Below are 22,917 nucleotides of genomic sequence, written 5' to 3' on the forward strand. Positions count from 1 at the left end.
GCATGGAACACTGGGTGTTATACGCAAACAATGAATCATGGAACACTACATCAAAAACTAATGATGTAATGTATGGTGATTAACATAACATAATAAAAAAATTAAAAAATAGTAATTATACACAACACACAAAGCTTTATATTATCACAGCAGCTTTGAATATGCTAGATACTTAAATCTATATACTATTTAATGTAGACAAAAACTATGCTACAAAAAAAGTCTAAAACAACTTGTCTATTACATAAGAGCACATATAGGAAGCATTTACAAGGTGTGGATTAATTTCATGTAAGGTTTCTTAAGATCTGCTTTTCCTGTATCATTTCTTTTGAGATCAACCTTCATATCATGCCTATATAGATACACAATTACAACATCTATTTGAACAGTGATGAGTGCAGGCATTAAAATAATAAAATGAGGCAGTATTATTTTGTGTTGAAACAAATATATTAGTAAATATTGTACAAAATAGTGGTTACTGGTTGACTGACTCCAAATTCAGTTATTTTTAAAGATTTTATTTATTTGACAGAGAGAGAGATAGCGAGAACAGGAACACAAGCAGGGGGAGTGGGAGAGGGAGAAGCAGACTTCCGGTGGAGCAAGGAGCCCGATGCAGGGCTCGATCCCAGCACCCTGGGATCACGACCTGAGCCGAAGGCAGATGATTAACAACTGAGCCCCCAGGTGCCCCCAAACAGATATATTTCTAATGAATACTCTATCATTTTTCAGAACATCTGAGTCAAAATAATTATAGAAAATATTTGGGGCGCCTGGGTGGCTCAGTTGGTTGGGCGACTGCCTTCGGCTCAGGTCATGATCCTGGAGTCCCGGGATCAAGTCCCACATCAGGCTCCCTGCTCAGCAGGGAGTCTGCTTCTCCCTCTGACCCTCCCCCCTCTCATGTGCTCTCTCTCTCATTCTCTCTCTCAAATAAATAAATAAAATATTAAAAAAAAAAAAGAAAATATTTGATTCCCTGTTGAAAACATGAAATTTCTCATAAATCTTCTTATATATTACAGCCTACTACAACCATTTCACTTCTTCACTTTCATTTTCTATTTAAGTGAATGATGAGCTAAATGTAAATATCATCCCAAAGTCTCCTTTTGAAAATGTACTTTACACTTTGTTTAAAATCAATTGGAACAGTTTTGCCCTCTGCTAACAATAATATTTTATTTCATTGTCAGAATTTCCTTAAGGAACAATGAATTTTTGTTGTGTTGGTTGACACTTTTCCCCATTTTGTGTGATGTTTCTTTAAAAAGAACACACCTCCTATATTGAAAGTTTTTTTTTTTTTAAAGATTTTATTTATTTATTCATAAGAGACAGAGAGAGAGAGAGAGAGAGAGAGGCAGAGGGAGAAGCAGGCTCCCCGCTGAGCAGGGAGCCCGATGTGGGACTCGATCCCAGGAGTCTGGGATCATGACCTGAGCCGAAGGCAGATGCTTAACCATCTGAACCACCCAGGCGCCCGAAAGTTTTAAATACATATATTCTTCTTCAGTGCTCACTTATCTTAGCATTCTGCGACATCAGTAAATATAAGATGCCTCTCCTGGCATTAATCAGAAATTGAAGAATATATAGAAAGGATGAAGAATATTGCAAATGTAGCACAAAATATAAGAATCAAATTATTTTTAATATTATATTAATTTGCCTAAGTTTACCAATTCATGTCCAGCAGATATTTAGTAATTTAGTAATGTGAACCAATGACAGAAAATATATAATTTATCTATTTTTTTAAGATGTGAAAAAATAAAATAAGTCATCTGAAAATTGATTGTAGGATGGTCCTTTTAGCTAATAAAAACCTAGTGATAACAAAGAACTTATTCTAATTAGCATTTACTTTTCATATTTTGCCTATCTCATGAAGTTATTTGTCCTGTGTTTAGGAAAAGATCTCTTAGCTAAACAAAAGAAAATGTCATTGTGGAAAAAGTTGTTAATTTATTTGACTTTTTAAGAATTACAAAATATCAAAAAATACAAATAAAAAGAGGAGGATATTTGGAAAATATTTCAATTTTTTCTTCATTTATGCCTTGCTTACTGTACATTTATATTCTCAAGTATAATAAATCTAACCCGTAAAACATCTCCATGCCTTCAAAAACCGTTGAAACCAGAATTTACTCTTTTAACAAACTTCATGAGCCAATCTAGCAAAAATGATAATCTGCTAATGTAATTCACAAACCATCCCCGCTTTGTATACATTTTTAAGTGAGCCACAAATTTAGTCCAGGGGAAAGTGTTATTAAGATACACAACACACACACACACACACACACAAAGATACACAACACACAGAAATTGTTGTTCATAAAAAATAATTTCCTATTGAGAAATGTTTATAATAAAATAATAGCAGTAAAAATTAGAAAATGATAGCACCTTTATAAATGATTACATATAAACAAAAACAAACCTTGAGGAGATGTTAGGCATCTCACACCTTGTACCTTGTAAACTCATTCAAAGCATAACAGAACTCTGTATACAAAGAATAGGGTTCTATTTTACTATCTGCAATAGCATAATTGTGGACCTATTGTAACAAAAATGCACCCACAACTGGAGTGATATCTTACTTTACTGTGTGATTAAGAATGGATAATGTTATTGTATAATTTAAATATGCATATTCTTGAATGACCTCGATCTTAAAACCATTTCCTAAATTATGGTAAATTATTATCTTCATTGTTATTTTGAATTCTGATAGATTTATTTAGTATTTCTAACTTTGGTGAGAAGATATCCAGTTTGATTTCAACATTACAACCATTTTATTAAGCCTGAATAGATTTTCAAAAAACTTTATTCACTGAAACAGAGATGAAGATCTTTTTTAAAAGTAACACAGACAAAACAATAAAATCAACATGTGATATAATTTCAAGAGAAAAGATGTAGATAAATTCTATTGCTTGACTTTATTAAAGAAGTAACCATCCTTAAATCATTTAATTTACTTATGAATTTCTAGATAAATTTGTAATCATTTCTCCACAGAATATAGATAAAAATCACTGTATAAGCTCTTGTTTTCATAAGTTTATTGGGTTTTAAATTATTATACATAGATTTCTTAGGTCTTAATATGCCCATACTTTCCTTCAGGCCCATTAAAGAAAGCAAACATATTTTCTTATCCAAAAGTCATTATCTTTTAAGAATGTCTTCTGGAGGGTTTTCAATACCTTGGACAAATATGCAAATACTTAAATCGATGTCCAAAATAGAGATCTCATATATATTTCATGTTTTGGCTTGAAGATAAGAATGAGCAGCATGTCTTTATTTTTCTAATCCTATTCTTGTTACATTGTGTAAATAAAGATTTTATGAAACAGGATAAAGGTGGGTTCCTAATCTAAAAATAACATTCTCTTTTCATTGTGGCAGTTTGGGAGCATATGGGTAGGGAGGATATATTGATGCTATTTTATTTTCCTGAGCAGACACAGTTTTTCCCAAGTGAAGCTGGGATTCTCAACTCCATTAAACACCAAGACCTTCTTACCAGATTCTAAAAAGCTTTACTGTGATGTATCTAGCCCTGACTGTTTTGATCCTCATGCACATAATGATACTGAGGACAGAGCCAGGACCTTTATTCTAAGGTCTTTCAAGTATATTCTCTAGCAAGATGTGTCATACTTCCATTTGCAGACAACACTGCCCCTGTTATAGTCATCATTCGGAACCAAATTTTCCTACCATCAGGAGTCATTTTACCATGATTTTCTACCAAACTTAAAATGAAACCATGTATTTATTTTGATACTTCTGCAGAATATAGTCATTTTGATTGTTGGAGTCAATACAATAGATTCTGTAAAGTTCTACTTCAACTGAAAATAATTTTAAAAAATAAAGTTAGAAAGGTTAGTTAGAAACTTGCATTACCTACCGGTCTAGTGTGTACAGACACAGGAGTTTTGAAAGTTGTCACTGAATAGCTGCACTCAGAAACATTGTAAGGATCAGAACTGCTGGAGGAACACTTAGAGATGGAATCACAGGCCACAAAGGTGTTATCAAGTGGCAGTTCCTGGATGATGTGGTGCTTTGAATTCAGGGGAGTTTCAGGCTGGATATGGAAGGCAGGCTGTGGAGAGGCAGATTTGTAGTGCCTGGCTAAATCAGGGCTGTCAGGCTTGAATGTAGTAGGTATAGTGCCCCAGTTGTACTTGCCCATGGTTTGTTCTTCCAGCTCAATGGGAAGGTCTAGTGTGACACTGTTTCCATCATTGTCAACATCATCTGCCTTAGTTTCTTCAATAGTGACAAAGTTAAGCAGCAAGTTCTTAGGGGCATGCTTCTTCTTCCTCTTCTTCTTCTTTTTCTTCTTCTTCATCATCATCATCATTATCATCTGCCTGTTTTCTGGGTTTGGAGTAACCCATTCAGAATTCTGCTTGTTTTTCTGAGCAGCCTTAATGTGTGGCAATTGATGGCATCTTGCTACAGCAGTAATGAAGATAACAAGGATGACAGTTATGGTGCCAGCAATAATAGCAACCATGATCTTGACATAGTCACTGGTGGGTGAGAATGCATCAGCTGTCTCAATATTTGGGGTCACTGGTGTTTCAATGTTTTTGTGCACCAGTTCATGAATCCATGTAGCATTGGTCACTGACTCATTCACAAATAGATTAACAATAACAACATTGAAGAGAGATTCAGGTTGTCCTAAGTCCTTAGCTTTAACTATCAATCTGTGTAAACCAAGGTCTGTAACGACACATTTCTCCGTTAGTGTGATGTTGCCTGTTGTTTGGTCAATTATAAACAAACTTCTTGTGTTTCCTCCTACAATGCTGTAATGAAGCTCTGCATTCATGCCAGTGTCATTGTCAACAGCAAGTACTGTGAAGACCACTGTGCCTGGATTAGTGGATGGTAGAACCAATTCATAGGAGTTATTGGAAGAAGGGACAATGAAAACTGGTTTGTTGTCATTGACATCGACCACATTTATTGTCACTTTGGCAGTTGAAGAATGTGATACCTTACCACCATCCTCAGCCTTTACATAGAAAGTATAAGATTCTTGTTTTTCTCTGTCAAATGAAATATTTGGTTGGATAACACCAGTCTGTGGATCAATGGTGAAGTCATCATTCACATTTAAAATGGAGAGAGTGACTGCAGAGTTTTCTCCATAATCCGGATCAGTTACAGTGATCAGTCCTACTGTGCCATGTCTTGGAAGGTTTTCTGGAACATAGAAGTTGTACTCACTGTGAGTAAAAATTGGACTGTTGTCATTCTGATCAAGAATGGTCACTAAAACTGTGGCATTGGTTACTAAGGATGGCATCCCATTATCTTTTGCCAGAACTGTGAAGGAATATTTTTCCCGTTTTTCTCTATCCAGTTTCTTCACTGCAGTCAGAATGCCTGTATGACTATCTAGGTTAAATTCAGATGGAGCATCAACACCTAGCAGATAATTGATCTCAGCACTGTGCCCACTGTCCGCATCCGTTGCACTTATTTTTGTCAACTTGGTGCCAGGAGAGTTATTCTCAGGAAGAGAAAGACTTATGAAAGGCTGGGTGAAAACAGGAGCATTGTCATTTTCATCTTTCACTTTGACAAGGAGCATGGATGATTGATTCAAAGGAGGTTTGCCAGCATCTGCAGCTAGTAATTTAATGGCATATTCTCTTGTGGACTCATAGTCAAGATATGCAGCAGTCTCCAGGAGGAACTGATTACTGAATACTGGCCTTAATCTGAAAGGGACTTCATGATCTGTGAAGCATGTCACCATGCCATTGTGGTCAGCATCTTTATCTGTCACAGTTATGAGAGCAATTTTGGTGTTGAGGGGAGCATTTTCTGAAAGAACCACAGTGCCATTGATTGGATTAATGATGTATCTTATGTCAATTGATGGGGCATTATCATTGATATCTGTAACATTTACTAGAACCATTGCTCTTGCCGGCATCAATCCACCATCACTTGCCAAAACCAGTAACCTGTGGTTTGGTGACTCCTCCCTATCCAGTGGTTGTTTGACTGTGATAAGTCCAGTGGTGGTGTTGAGGTGAAATAGCCTCTTGGCGATGTTGGAGACTAGATTGCTGAAATAGAAGTGGATCTTGGCATTTTCACCTATGTCGGCATCTGTGGCATGAAGTTGTGTCACTGAAGTACCTACAGGAGCATTTTCTGGTATGTTGACTTCAATCCCATCCTCCTTGAAGACTGGGCTGTTATCATTTGTGTCAGCAACACTTATTTGCAAAATAGCAGTACTGGATCGTTGAGGAAAGCCACCATCTTCAACCTTTACTTTCATTATATATGTATCCTTCTCTTCCCTATCTAACTCCTTTTGAACAATCAGTTGTGGCATCTTGTCCCCTTCTGGTGTTTCAATGACATCAAGTCCAAAAATACTTTGACCCTAGAAAACATACAATGAAACATATTTTAACTTACGTAATGAGACCAGTGTTCAATTTGTTGAAGCCACATGACAGAGGATCAGCTCAGAAATAGGTGTCAGAAGACTTAAGTTCTAAGTCCCGAATCTGTCTGTAACTAGTATTGTGACCACAAACAAATTGCTTAACATCTCCATGAATTTGTAAAATTAGAGAGTTGTGCTTTAAGATGGTCTGAGGGCTTTTCAGTTCATGGCATTTTATGGTAATAAGTGTAACTCACTGATATAAAGTATTAAAGTATACAAAAGGAAAAAGTATAAAGAGTTGTCAGTGTTTCATATGGTGAATTCAGTTATGAGTGAATTGACTGAAGCAAGATGGCAGTAGAGTAGGGTACCTCATTTCATCTGGACCCTTGAATTTAACTAGATAACTATCAAACCACTCTGAACACCCATGAACTCAGCCTGAGATGTAAGAAAAAAATATCTGAAACTCTACAGTTAGAAAATCCACTGCTTTTTGCAAGGTAGGAGGTGTGGAGATGTGAATCTGAGGGGAGATATCAAGAGATAAACGGGGGGGGGGGAGGAAGCCTCCATAAGCTGGCTACCAGAAAGTGATATAGCCTTGGAGGATAAATTCAGAACCCTTAGAAATCTGCTCCAGTGAGAGACATCCCTGTCTGAAGGGGCTCAGGGGATGGAAAGGACAGAATTCTAGGTGGGTCATTGTGGTCTCAGGATCCTAGAAGTCATAGAACTAATGGGGATGCCTGAGCCGATAGAGTGCCCAAGCAGTGGAGTGGAGAAACTGGTTATGGTCAGCGAGCCCAGGAGGGGACTCCTAGCTCTGGTCACCATAAACTGCAAACTGGGCCATCAAGTGACTGCTTGCTGCCTGAGAACCCTGCAAAGGACTGGACCGTGCAGACCATCTGTCATCCTCCAGGAGGGACAGAACGGGTGTGCCCACAACCAGGCAATAGTTTCAGGGTGGCAGGCCCATAAAGGACAGTATGGCGACACTCAGCCATCCCCCAGGAGCCAGAGTGGAGCAGGTACATGCAATGATCCTGTGACCGCTCTCAGCGTCAGGGCAAAACAAAGGGCAGTAACATGGGACCCTCAGATTTCCCCCCAGGAGGATCACTGTGGGCACACACCGAAGGAGTCTTTGGAGTTTAGTACACACAAAAGTGAACACTGTTGATCCCAGAGGGTTTACTGAAGAGGGAGGACTGTGAACTTTTGGCTCTGGAGCTGGAGGTCAGCCCAGGGCCATCTTTATTTTGATCATCTGAAGAGGCGCGGAAAGCCTTCAGGGAACAAAAGCCATACAGAGGACCAGCTTATGGTGAGCCCAACCCCCTTGCAAGGGGAGGTGCAACTCTGCATAGGCAAAAACACCTGAGAAGCAGCATAGCAGGCCCCTCCCTCAGAAGACCAATTGGAAGAACAGGTGCACAACTAGCTTATGGATCCCACAAAACTGTAAAACGCCAGGGCTAGGGGAATATAGTATATAGAACTCGAGGTTTTTTTTCTCATGATTCACTTATTTTTTAGTCCAAAATTTTTCTTTTCCTTTTTTTTTCCCTTTTTCTCTTTTCAACTAGTTTCTTATTTTATCAATGATTTGTTTTTAAGTTGCTTTTTAACATTTATTTTTTACATCTATATTTTTTAGATATATGTTGCATTTTGGCCTTTTTTCACTTTATTCAATTTTAACTTTGTATATATGTAAGTTTTGCTTTCTTTGCAATTTTGAGATTTAGAGTATTCTAACACAGACCAAAATTCACTCAGGAACAAGTGGACCAGTGTGTTTTGTCCACCCTGTGAGGTTATATTCTTTCCCCCACTTTTTGTTGTTTTGTTTTATTTTGCTTATCTGTTTTGGTTTCTGACTGCTTCAGATTTGTCTAGTGTGTATTTTGCTTGGAATGTGGTTGATATTTTTGATTCGGTTCATGAGCTCATCCATTCTTCTCTGGGCAAGATCACTAAAAGGAGGAATTCACAACAAAAGAAAGAACAAGAAGTAATGTTCTCTGCCACAGATCCAATTGATATGGATATAAGTAAAAGGTCAGAGATGGAATTCAGGATAACAATAATAAAGTTAATACCTGGGCTTGAAAAAAGCATAAAAGACAGTAGAGAATCTCTTAGTGAACAAATGAGATCTAATCAGGCTGAAATTTAAAATGCACTAACTGTGGGGTGCCTGGGTGGCTCAGTTGGTTAAGCATCTGCTTTTGGCTCAGGTCATGATCCTGGAGTCCTGGGATTGAGCCCCACATCAGGCTCCCTGCTCAGCGGGAAGTCTGCTTCTCCCATTCCTTCTGCTCTCCCCCCAACTTGTGCTCATGCTCTCTCTCTCTCAAATAAAATGAATAAAGATCTTTTAAAAAATCTGCACTGAGATACAGTCTAAATTAGATACTCTAACAGCTAGGGTGAATGAAGCAGAAGAGAGAGTAAGTAAGACAGGCTTAAGAAAAGGAAGGAAGTTGAGGAAAATAAAGAAAAACAAGTAATAGCCCATGAGAAAAGGATTCAAGAAATTAATAATGCCATACCAATGTCAGAATTATTGGGGTGCCTGAGGGAGAAGAAAGAGAGAAAGAGCCAGAAGGTATATTTGAGCAAATAATGGCTGAGAACTTCCCTAATCTGGGAAAAGAAACAAGCATTCAAGTCAAAGAGGTAGAGAGGATGTCTCCCCAAATCAATAAAAATATATCAACACCCCGACATAATAGTGAAGCTTACAAATTTTAGAGAAAGAGAAAAGCCTGAAAGCAGCTTGAGACAAAAGTCTCCTTACCTACAGATGGAGGGACATCAGACTAACATCAGACGTATCTACAGAAACCTGGTAAGCCAGAAAGGGCGGATATGATATATTCAGGGTACTAAATGAGAAAAATATGAAGCCAAGAATACATACACAGCAAGACTGTCATTCAGAATGGAAGGAGAGATAAAGAGCTTCCAGTACAGAGAGAAACTGAAAGAATATGTGACCACTAAGCCAGCACTGCAAGAAATATTAAGGGGGATCCTGTAAGCAAAGAAAGAGCCCAAGAGTAACATAGACCAGAGAGAAATAGAGAAAATTACAGAAAGAGGGACATTATAGGCAATACAATGGCACTAAATTCATATCTTCCAATAGTTACTCTGGATGTAAATGGGCTGAATACTCCCATCAAAAGGCACAGAGTAACAGATTGGATAAAAAAGCAAGACCCATCAATATGTTCTCTACAAGAGATTCATTTTACACCTAAAGACACCTCCAGACTGAAAGTGAGGGGGTGGAGAACAATTTACCACACTAATGGACCTCAAGAGAAAGCAGGGGTGGCAATCCTCATATCAGAAATATTAGATTTTAAACCAAAGAATGCAGTGAGAGATGTAGAGGGACACTATATCATACTTAAAGGGTCTATCCAACAAGAAGATCTAACAATTGTAAATATTTATGCCCCCAACATGGGAGCAGCCAATTATATAAACCAATTAATAGCCAAAGTAAATAAACACATTGATAATAATGCACAAATAGTAGGGGACTTCAACACCCAACTCACAGAAACGGACAGATCATTTAAGCAGAAGAACAACAAGGAAACAAGGGCTTTGAAAGACACACTGGACCAGATGGATGTCAAAGATATATACAGAACATTCCCTCTTTAAACAACAGAATACTCATTCTTCTCGAGTGCACATGGAACTTTCTCCAGAGTATATCACATACTGGGTCACAAATCAGGTCTCAATCAGTACCAAAAGATTGGGATTATTCCCTGCATATGTTCAGACCACAATGCTTTGAAACTTGAACTCAATCACAAGACGAAATTTGGAAGGAACTGAAACACTTGGAGGTTAAAGAGCATCCTAATAAAGAATGAATAGGTCAACCAGAAAATTAAAGAAGAATTTCAGAAAATTCATGGAAACAAATGAAAATGAAAACACAACTGTTTAAAACCTTTGGGATGCAGCAAAGGCAGTCCTAAGAGAAAAGTACATTGGAATACAAGCCTTTCTCAAGAAACTAGAAAAGTCTCAAATACACAAGCTAATCTTACACCTAAAGGAGTGGGAGAAAGAACAGCAAATAAAGCCTAAACTGAACAGAAGAGAAATAATAAATATTAGAGCAGAAATCAATTAAATAGAAACCAGAAGAACAGTAGAACAGATAAACTAGAAGCTGGTTTTTTGAAAGAATTAAGAAGATAGATAAACCTCTAGCCAGACTTCTCCAAAAGAAAATAGAAAGGACCCAAATTAATAAAATCATGAATGAAAGGGGAGAGATCATGACCAACACCACGGAAATACAGACAATAATAAGAACGCATTATGAGTAACTATATACCAACAAATTAGGCAATCTAGAAACTTATAAACTACCAAAACTGAAACAGGAAGAAATAAAAAACCTGAACAGATGCATAATCAGAAAGGAAATTGAAGCAGTATTCAAAAACATCCCAAAAAATAAAAGTCCAGGGCCAGATGGTTTCCCAGAGGAATTCTATCAAACATTTAAAGAAAAAATAATACCTATTCTACTGAACTTGTTTTAAAAAATAGAATTTGAAGGAAAATTTCCAAACACGTTCTATAAGGCCAGCATTACCTTGATCCCAAAATCAGACAAAAACCCTGCCAAGAAGGAGAATTAGAGACCAATACCCCTGATGAACATGGATGCCAAAATTCTCACCAAAATACTAGGCAATAGGATCCCACAGTGCATTAAAAGGATTATTCACCATGACCAAGTGGGATTTATTCTTGGAATGCAAGGGTGGTTCAACAGTCACAAATCAATCAACACGATAGATCACATTAATAAAAGAAAAGACAAGAACCATATGATCCTCCCACTCGATGCAGAAAAAGCATTTGACAAGACACAGCATCCTTTCCTGATTAAAACTCTTCAGAGTTTAGGGATAGAGGGAACATACCTCTATATCATAAAAGCCATCTATGGAAAGCCCACAATGAATATCATTCTAAGTGGGGAAAAGCTGAGACCTTTTCCCCTAACATCAGAACAAGACAGGGATGTTAACTCTCACCAGTATTGTTCAACAGAGTAGTAGAAGTCCTAGCCTCAGCAATCAGACAAAAAAAAGATATAAAAGGCATTCAAGTTGGCAAAGAAGAAGTCAAACTTTCATTCTTTGCAGATGACAAGATACTTTATGTGGAAAACCCAAAAGTCTCCACCACAAAATTGCTAGAACTCATACAGCAATTCAGCAATGTGGCAGGATACAAAATCAATGCACAGAATTCAGTTGCATCTCTATACACTAACAATGTGACTGAAGAAAGAGAAATTAAGGAATGAATTCCATTTACAATAGCAAGAAAATCCATAAGATACCTTGGAATAAACCTAACCAAAGAGGTAAAAGATCTGTACTCTAAAAAATACAGAATGCTTATGAAAGAAATTAAGGAAAACACAAAGAGATGGAAAAACATTCCATGCTCATGGATTGGAAGAACACATATTGTTAAAATGTCTATCCTACCCATTGCAATCTACACTTTCAATGCAATCCTTATCAAAACACCATCAATATTTTTCACACAGCTGGAACAAACAATCCTAAAATTTGTATGGAACCAGAAAAGACCCTGAATAGCCATTGAATATTGAAAAAGAAAACCAAAGCTGGGGGCATCACAATGTCTGACTTTAAGCTATATTACAAATATGTGATCATCAAGACAGCATGGTACTGGCACAAAAACAGACATATAGATTGATGGAACAGAATAGAGAACCAAGAAATGGACCCTAAACTCTATGGAAACTATCTTCGACAAAGCAGGAAAGAATATTCAATGGAAAAAGAACAGTCTCTTCAATAAATGGTGTTGGGAAAATTGGACAGCCACATGCAAAAGAATGAAACTGGACTATTACAGCATACACAAATATAAATTCAAAATGGATGAAAGACCTAAATATGAGACAGTAATCCATCAAAATCCTAGAGGACAACACAGGCAGCAACGTCTTCAACCTTCACTGCAGCAACTTCTTGCAAGACACATCTCTAGAGGCAAGGGAAAGAAAAGCACAAATGAATTATTGGGACTTCAAGATAAAAAAAGTTTCTGCATAGCAAAGGAAACAGTCAACAGAACTAAAAGGCATCCTACTGAATGGGAGAAGATATTTGCAAATGATGTATGAGATAAAGGGCTTGTATCCAAGACTATAAAGAACCTATCAAACTCACCATCCAAAAAACAAATAATCCAGTCTAGAAATGGACAGAAGACATGAATAGACATTTCTCCAAAGAAGACATACAAATGGACAACAGACACATGAAAAAATGCTCAATATCACTTGGCATCAAGGAAATACAAATTAAAACCCCAATGAGATACCACCTTACAGCAGTTAGAATGGTTAAAATTAACAAGGCAGGGAACAACAAATGTTGGCAAGGATGTGCAGAAAGGGAATCTTCTCACACTGTTGGTGGGAATGCAAGCTGGTACAGCCAGTCTGGAAACCAGGATGGATGGTCCTCAAGAAGTTAAAAATAGAGTTACCCTATGACCCAACAATTGCACTCCTGGGTATTTACCCCAAAGATACAGATGTAGTGAAACGAAGGGGCACCTGCACCCCAATGTTCATAGCGGCAATGTCCACAATAGCCAAACTGTAGAAGGACCTGAGATGTCCTTCAACAGATGAATGGATAAAGAATATGTTGTTTATATATACAATGGAATGTTACTCAGCCATCAGAAAGGATGAATACCTACAATTTACATTGACATGGATTGACCTGGAGGGGATTATGCTAAGTTAAATAACTCAATCAGAGAAAGACAATTATCATATGGTTTCATTCATATGTGGAATATAAGAAATAATGCAGAGGATCATAGGGGAAGGGAGGGAAAACTGAATGGGAAGAAATCAAGGAGGGGGAAAAACCATGGGAGACTCTTGACTCTGAGAAACAAACTGAAGGTTGTGGAAGGGTAGGAGGGTGGGGTGATGTCATAACTGAGTGATGGGCATGAAGGAGGGCATGTGATGTGATGAGCACTGGTTGATATACACAACTGATGAATAATTGAACATTACATCTGAAACTAGTGATGTACTATATGTTGGCTAATTGAATTTAAATAAAAAAATAATTAACCATGGTTACTCCAAATGAATTAAAATATTTTACTGTAGATTTCAGTTGTCTAGGATGCTTTTTCACCCCTAAAAGTAAAAATCAAGTATAAAATATCCATCCAAGACAAGAGCATATATCTAAAAATCTCCGGTAGAGGGAGAAAATACACAAACTCTGATAAGAATAAAACCTTGTGTAAAACACACAGAATTTCCTTTTTTTTCCTGTAGAAACAGGTGTTAAAATTTTAGTTTTCTTGGAAATTAACAACACAATGTTATTTAATTAACTTTATTATTATTTTTTTAAATGAGGAAACACAATTGGACTGAAAATCACAAGTCAAAATGTCAAATTGGAAAATATAACTTGGAACAGCACCGATTTTCTCTTCATGTCCATGGAGTCAGATTATGGGAATTTTTAAAAAAGTCTTCCCTAGTTCTGGCTTCCTCCTAAGCCTCTAAGGAAGAAGTGTAATTAATATAAAATTGTAAAATATTTAACATGCATTCACTAGAATATATGGTGAGATTATATGGTTATATTTTTTAATTACCAAAGTATTATAATTGTCTATAGATGATCTTGTACAATACTCAAATACATTTGTCTTTTTCCTCTTGAACTGCTTGAAGATAATTCTGCAAAGTTTTGGATTTTTTTATGCTGAGATTCACTTACATTTTTATTCAAATCTGGAACCATAATATATCTCAGTTGAAGAATTAAACATTTATTCTTAAATTTAAGGTGGCATTTCTGAAATAGTACCAGTTTGGGTCATCCTACTCTGCTGCCATCTTCCTCTCTCCTCGATTTGCTTCAATGTGAATTTTAAAAAATCAAATTCAGTAATCCATGTGTATTGGTTAACTTATTTTAAATTCATACTAGAATGAACATTTTATTAATATAAACCAAAAAATAATTTGCCTTTCCTTTGAATAGAATGTTTAGCAAGGGAAACATTTTCCATATCATTTCTATTTACAAGTGCAAAAGTTATCAACTATTCTTCAATTGTATACTTTAAGAAAAAATGTAATTTTATGACCATAATGACAAACACAAATACAATATTTCATATTATAATTTGATCTAAATAAACAGCTATTAGTGATAATTTTATTTTTGTAAAAATATTTCAAAAGGCTTTGAGGAAGGCTCAAACCTGAAGTGTCTCATCTATGGGTAGAAAAAATAGTTTCTAAATTGCACTTCATAAAATCCGTGGCACTTAATACTATTTTGCTAATTCTTGGCAAACACAATATTTAGTGGTTAATACAGTCACAACATTCTTATAGGCATTGGGGATGGTAGTGAGTAAAGATATTTTACAAATATAATAAAAATTAAATTTTGGTTAAGATGAGAAAAAATTGATGACAATCTAAGCATTTAATAATGTTACTGATACTAACATTTATATTAATTAAAGAATAATTACACTTTTAATAAGAGCTATAGAGGGAGAATACAAATTATTATTAGAAGTTATATAAGGAGAAACTAGCATATATAATATAATGTGAAAAGAACAAGTAAATACTCTTAAGCTTTTAGTTTCACACCAATTATCTAATTTATGACTATAATACATAACTGGAAAAAATGTGCTAGTTTTAATTTTTAAGTTTATGTATTTATGTTTGTATAGTTTTGTTATTTGTTCAGAGTTTAGTCTTACGCATTGGCCTGGATTTTGAATTGGCCTTTGCTTTCTCAAGCAAATGAAGGCAAGTTTGTACAGGCTGAAAAATCCAAGAACAGAATCTTCATTGTCTTTTAATTATTTTATATGAAGTGACATTATTTTATATGAAATATTTTTCAGTATATGTGCTGCCAAAGTGAGCACTGAAATATTTTTCATATTTCAAGGTGTTAATAGGATATACATGCCAGATAATGGGTAATGTCCATATTGCCCTTCTGTCTTCTACAACTGTTCTGTCCAATATGGCTGTGATTAGGCACAAGTATTTAAATATAAATTTTAATTAATTAAAATTAGATATAATCTAAATATCAGTTCCTTAGTCTAACCAGCCACATTTTAAGTTTTCATACCTATATGTGGGTAGTAGCTAGTGCATTGAACAGCACAGATATACAACATTTCCATTATTGCATGAAGTTCTGTTGGACTATACTGTTCTAAGATATTATATTTTTCTTTTCTTTTTTTTTTAAAGATTTTATTTATTTCTTTGTCAGAGAAAGAGATAGAACACAAGCAGGGGGAGAGGCAGGCAGAGGGAGAAGCAGGCTCCCCGCTGAGCAAGGAGCCCGATGTGGGACTCGATCCCAGGACCCTGGGATCATGACCTGAGCCGAAGGCAGCCGCTTAACTGACTGAGCCACCCAGGCGTCCCGATATTATATTTTTCTTTAACAAAAATTTATGTTCAGTTAGGTGATTACATGTGAACCTCCCACAGATATTTACAACTCTATGAATGATTTGCTGATTTACATATTTAAATTTCATACTGTCCAAGGAATTGAAGAGGAGTTGCCCACATGCGAGACATAATTTTCAATAAAGTTTTGGCCAGATATCTAAGTTTGATGCCCAAGTGTGGTGCCAACATGAGCTCACTATCATTATTGAATGACTCTTCCAAGGTGGTTCCTCTGCCTTCTCTCCTTTAGGGATAAAAAATGACTAACACATGGATCCATCATTCGTGCTACCCTGATAGTAGTTATTCAATTGGCATTCAAACCCATGTGAGAAATGAAAAAAAAAAAAAAAACAAACTGAAGCTTTTGCCGTATGTTAGACTATAACTTGAGAATAGTGGGAAAAGTGAAAAGGCAAATAAAGATGCATGGCTCCTTAATTCATCACCTCACAAACATTAACAGAGATATGTCTTATGTACAGAAAAAAGTAAAAAGTTTGGGATACTTGAATATCCTGAATTCCAAACCTATATAAAATTATTTACCCTTGTTTACAAGGACAAACTTTTCCTGAGAAAAACCTCAGATAATTTTCCCAAGTGTTCGTCTTTTGGTGAAGACACTAAATATCATTCATATGTGTTTCTCTCATTAATTTACTTAAGCCTTAATACACTATAAAAGGAAAAAAAAAATGAAGTCAACAATAAAATTCTCCCCAAAACAACTTCAAAATTATTTTATAAAACAACTTTTTTTTTTAGAGATGGTGAGAGAGTGGGAGGAGGGCAGAAGGAGAGGGAGATAGACTCCTCTCAATCCTCAAGCAGACTCCCCACCTGAGCGTGGAGCCTGACTTGGGGCTCAGTTCCAAGACCCTGAGATCATGACCTGAGCTGAAATCCAGAGTTGGCTGCTTAACCGACCAAGCCACCAAGGCACCCCTAAAACAACTTTTTTTTTTTTCTGTTAGGGTTATAGCAAGCTAAAGTATCAATCTCTGGTAAAAATTTACAACCTACTAGTAAACCTTTATTTTCAGAAGAAATGATGATAAATACTGCATGGCAAGTGGCCAGTGCATTATTTACAAAATACAAAACTCTACATCTTTTAAATATACATATGTACAAATAAAAAAATAAAAAATAAAACAAGATCTCAGAGTAGAAAACAACATATTATATGAATTGGATGAAACACATTATGTGTTGATTTTAGATTTTGCTATCTTAAATGACATTTACCTCAAGTACACAAAACAGCACATTCCAGTTCAAGTTAAAAAAAATTGTGGGGGTGCCTAGGTGGCTCAGTTGGTTAAGCATCTAACTAGATTTTGGATCAGATCATGCCCCTTTGCCCCATTGTCTCTCTCTCTCTCTAAAATTAATAAATAAATCTTTTCAAAATTGTGGGCTTTTTAATAACCTCATGTAATGCAAAAGACTTAATTTCATTTGTTTAAAATATTTCTTCCTAAATTCAAGAATAAGCTTAGTGTTTCCAAACACAGATGAAAACTGCTAAAATAAGCAAGATGTTAATTTCATCTGAGACTTTAATTCTTTAATTCTTTTGATTTATAAAATTAAAGAAGAAAAGGTTGTCATTGGATATAAAACTTCAAAGAGAAGTATACTTGCTTTTGAAAAAAATGAATAAAGTATATTTGTTGCCAAATAAAAGCTATTTTTTGTCTATTGTTCCAGAAAACAACCAAACCATTGTACAAAACTTTAACATTTTTTTCATATACATGTGCAAGTCAACCCTTCATTGCACATTGGAAGGTAATAAATAACACAGCACTTCCAGAGTTATAAATCTGGTGTGCTTGCCCAGAAAATGCATACAGTGCCAGTAAGTACTAAAAAGAGTTCCAAAGACCCTCCTGCACTGTTGATAGGAAAGCAAACTGGTGCAGCCACTCTGGAAAACAGTATGGAGTTTCCTAGAAAAGTTAAAAATAGAACAACCTTATTATCCAGCAATCACACTACAAGGTATTTACCCAAAGAATAAAATAATAATAATAATTCAAAGGGATACAGTACTACTACTACTACTAATAATAATAATAAAGGGGAAAATCCAACAAGAAAATATAACAATTGTAAATACTTATGTACCCAACAAGGGAGCACCCAAATATATAATACAGTTAATAACAAACACACAGGAACTAATCGATAATAATACAATTATAATAGGGGAGATTAACACCCCACTTATATCAACGAACAATTCATCCAAACAGAAAATCAGTAAAGAAACAGAGGCATTCAAAGATACACTGGACCAGATGGGTTTAACATATATATTCAGGACATTCAATCATAACAGAACAGAATACATATTCTTTTCAAGTGCACATGGAACATTCTTTAGAATGGATCACACATTAGACCACAAAACAAGTCTCAATGGATTAAAAAAGACCAAAGTCATACCATGCATCTTTTTCTCACCACAATTCTATGAAACTAGAAATCAACTACAAGAAAAAAATATGAAAAGAACACAAATATGTGAAAGTTGAATAGTATGCTACTAAACACTGAATGCATCAATGAGAAATAAAAGAAGAAATAAAACAGTACATGGAAACAACTGAAAATGAGAACACAACGGTCTAAGACCTCTGAGGTTAATAAAAGCAATTTTAAGAGTGAAGTTTATAGCAATACAAGCCTACCTCGAGAAGCAAGAAAAATCTCAAATAAAAAACCTAACCTTACACCTAAAGGAGCTAGAAAACAACAATGAACAAAACACAAATCCAGCAGAAAGAAGGAAATAATAAAGGCTAAAGCAGAAATAGAGAGGGGTGTAGTTAAGGTGGCAGAGTAGTAGGAAGACCCTATGCTTACCTCCTCCCTGGACCACAACTGGATAAATATCAAATCATTCTGGACACCCAGGAAATCGATTTGAGGACTGAGATAACAAATAGCCAAGCTAAAGGGAGAAAAGAGGCTACATTGTGCAAGATAGGAGGTGCAGAGATGTGATTTGGGAGAGAAAAGAAACACCAGTGCTGGTGGGAGAGGGAGCCCTGATCAGGGAAAGGAGAGAAAGAGAGGGAGAGAGAGAGAGAGAGAGAGAGCAAGGCACAGTTCATTGCACAAGAAATGTGTTTCCCCAAAACCATTGATGGGAAAATGAAAGGGGCTGATAATTGCAAGTTTTTACAAGAAGCAGAGCTCAAAGTCTGAAGTTTGAGAAGTCTGCACCATCACTGGGTTGGAGCCTGGGAGGCATAGAGATGCTCCTTTGGAGGAGGGCAGAGACCTGGGAGTGGACAGCATGGACTGAGAATCCCCTGGGTCGCATTGGGTGAGACAATCCCCCTTGGAGTGAATTTGAGAGTGGTGCCACTGTCTCTCAGGGGACAAAAGAGCCAGCAGGCACTGTTGAGCTGCCCTGTTTGTTAACATAGGAGCAGAGGCAGCTACTGAGAGCACCTAACCTGGATGCTAGCTTTTTGCTTCACTTTACCATAAATTCCAAGCCCCTGCATGTACATGCAACTGTGCTTCTGGGACAAATCTGTATCAACCACATCATAATGAGACCTTCCTCCAGAGGATCAGCGTGTGTCCTTGCCACAGTGGGTCCTTAAAATTTGGAGTTTTGAAACCCAGCCAGCAAGCCTGAGATAAAACACAGGTGCACCACTCAGCCAGATGGGCAGATGTTCCAGACACAGACAGGGTGAAGGCAGAGATCTGAGGAAAGCCTGGGATAAATGAGGGGAGATTGTATAATCTTCTGTGAGGGCTTCCTAAACAGCAGCAGGTGCCGACTTGCCTCTGCAAGGATAAGAGAGCAGGCTGACACCATTTTTACCCCCGCCCATCAGCACAGACATACATCAATGAGCAGCATAGCACCCACAGTGGAGGCTTGAGCCACTTACAGCAAGCCCACTCCTGTGCTCCGCAGGTTCTTTTTTACAAGAGCAAATGTGCCTGAGAGTCAGAGCAGCAGCTGGCTGCTCCCCCAGAAGATCAGCAGAATCCACCTGCACATTTATGTCTACTGACCATAGAGGGCTGCAAAGCTTCAGCTCTACGGGAAATAAGATCTAGCCTCTTTTAACAAGCAAACCAGAACACACCCAGTTAAAATTCACCACACAATGGACAAGGCCCAAACACTCCCCACTGCAGGCAAGGAGAAACTGCTGAGGACTGACCTGAGGGAGGGGGCAGCCAAAACACAACAGCAGAGTGCATGCAGCACATACCAAAAACACTTCTTGAAGTGTCAGGCCCTGGACAGTATATGAGAACTTCTTAAAATACTAGCCATTATACTCAGGAGCAGGAAACATAATAGGCTTTCCTAACACAGAGGAGACTGAGACCTAGACAAAATACCAAGATGGAGTGATTCATCCCAAAAGAAAGAACAAGGAAAGGTCATAGCCAGGGATGTAATCAAAGCAGAAATAAGTACTATGCCTGAATTAGATTTTTTTCATAAATATTTTATTTATTTATTTGTTAGAGAGAGGGAGAGGGAGCACAAGCAGGGGGAGTGCAAGCAGAGGGAGAAGCAGGCTCCCCGCTGAGCCCAAAGAGGAGCCCAATGCAGGACTCAATCCCAGGACCCTGGGATCATGACCTGAGCTGAAGGCAGACACTTAACTGACTGAAACACCCAGGTGCCCCCTGAATTAAAATTTAATACAACAATCATAGGGATACTGGCTGGGCCTGAGAAAAGCATAGGAAACACCAGGGAGTCCCTTAACACAGAGATAAAATACCTAAAAACCAAGTCAGCGGAAATAAAAAAATGCTATAACCAAAAAGCAAAACTGACTGAATATAATGATCAAAAGGATGGAAGAGGCAGAGGAACAAATAAGTGATATAGACGATAAAATTACGGAAAATAATGAAAAGAAGAGGGAAAGAAAAATATTGGAACAGAATGTAGAATTAGGGAACTCAGTGACTACATAATGTGTAATAATATTCATATTATTCCCCAGAGGAATAACATAGGGAAAAGGGGCAGAAGGTTTATTTGAGGAAATTATAGATGAAAACTTCCCTAATCAGGGGAAGGAAATAAACATCCAAATCCAGGAGGCACAGAGAACTCCCATCAAAATCAGCAAAAACAGGCCAACACCAAGACATACCTCAGTACAAAAATACAGAGCTAAGGAAAGAATCCTGAGTGGAACAAAGGAAAAGAAATCCTTAACTTATAAGGGAAGACAAATAAGGTTAGCAACAGATATCTCCACAGAATCTCGGTAAGCCAGAAGAAAGTGGCATAATATATTCAACGTGCTGAATGGAAAAAAAAAAAAAAAAATGCAGCAAAGAATACATTATCCAGAAAGGCTGTCATTCAGGTTAGAAGGGGAGATAAAGCATTTCCCAGACAAACAAAAACTAAAGGAGCTTGTGATCACTAAACCAGCCCTACAAGAAATTTTAAGGGGATGCTGAGTGGGGAAGAAAAGACCAAAAATAACAAAAAATAGAAAGGACCAGAGAACATCACCAGAAACACCAACTCTATAGGTAATACAATGATATTAATTTAATATCTATCAAAAATCACTCTGAATGCAAATGTGCTAAATGGTCCAAACAAAAAATATAGGGTACCAGAATGGATAAAAAACAAGAAGCATCTGTATGCTGCCTACAGATATTCATTTTAGACCTAAAGTCACCTGCAGATTGAAAGTGAGGGAATGGAGAACGATCTATCATGTTAATGGACATCAAAAGAAAGCCAGAGTAGTCATACCTATCAGAAAAACTAAATTTTGAACCAAAGACTGTAACAAGAGATGAAGAAGGACACTATATCATAATAAAGGGGTCTGTCCAACAAGATCTACAATTATAAATATTTATGCCCCCAGCGTGGGAGCACCCAATTATATAAATCAGTTAATAGCTAGCATAAAGTAAATCACTGATAACAATACAATAGTAGTAGGGACCTTTAACCCCCCACGTACATAAAATGGACAGACCTTCTAAGCAGAAAATCAGCCAGGGAACAATGGCATTGAATGGCACACTGGACCAGATGAACTTCACAGATATATTCAGAACATTTCATCCTAAAGCAGCAGAATAGACATTCTTTTCTATTGTAAATGGAACGTTTTCCAGAATAGATTACATAATGGGTCACAAATCAGGCCTCAACAAGTATAAAAAGATTGAAATCATACCATGCATCATTTCTGACCACAACGTTATGAAAAATGAACCAATAAAAAGAAAAAATTTGGAAAGACCACAAATACATGGATGTTAAAGAATGTCCTACTAAAGAACGAATGGTTTAACCAGGAAATTAAAAAAGAAAGTAAAAAAAAAAATACATGGAAGCAAATGAAAATAAACACAACATTCCAAAACCTTTGGGATGCAGCAAAAGCAGTCAGAAGAGAAAATAAAGTGTATTTTTAGGGGCGAGGGAAAAGATGGCAGAGGAGTAGGGGACCTGATTCCAACTGGTCCCCAGAATTGAGCAGGTTATCTACCAGACCACTCTGAACACCCACGAAATCAGCCTGATATGTAAGAAGATAGATCTGGATCTCTACAAACAGAATATCGCAGGCAGTTGGTTTTGAGGTATGAAGTGGGGAGCCGTGATTCTGTGGGCAGATATTGGAGGATAAATGGCAGTGGGAAGGAGCCCAGCCATGGGGATCCAACACCGCTGGTGAGCAATAGCCTCTAGCACTGGGGCTGCGGCACAGACTCGCAGAAGACTGGTAGCAGCAGGGAAAGGACTTCAGGGCAGCCCCTTAGACAGAAACCCGGTACGGAGGGGCTGCATGTGCGAACTGGGGGC

General features: G+C 37.0%; 1 protein-coding gene across 1 annotated transcript in view; it reads right to left on the reverse strand.

Annotated features, from left to right (window-relative positions):
* The window catches only part of PCDH11X (protocadherin 11 X-linked), a 586,654-nt gene that overhangs the window by 455,696 nt on the left and 108,041 nt on the right, over positions 1-22,917 (reverse strand). Inside the window, exon 3 of the mRNA XM_078063863.1 lies at positions 3,947-6,460. Coding sequence (XP_077919989.1) covers positions 3,947-6,460 — 2,514 coding nt within the window. The remainder of the gene's footprint in view (positions 1-3,946; positions 6,461-22,917) is intronic.

This window comes from Halichoerus grypus, chromosome X, assembly GCF_964656455.1.
Source record: "Halichoerus grypus chromosome X, mHalGry1.hap1.1, whole genome shotgun sequence".
NCBI lineage: Eukaryota > Metazoa > Chordata > Mammalia > Carnivora > Phocidae > Halichoerus > Halichoerus grypus.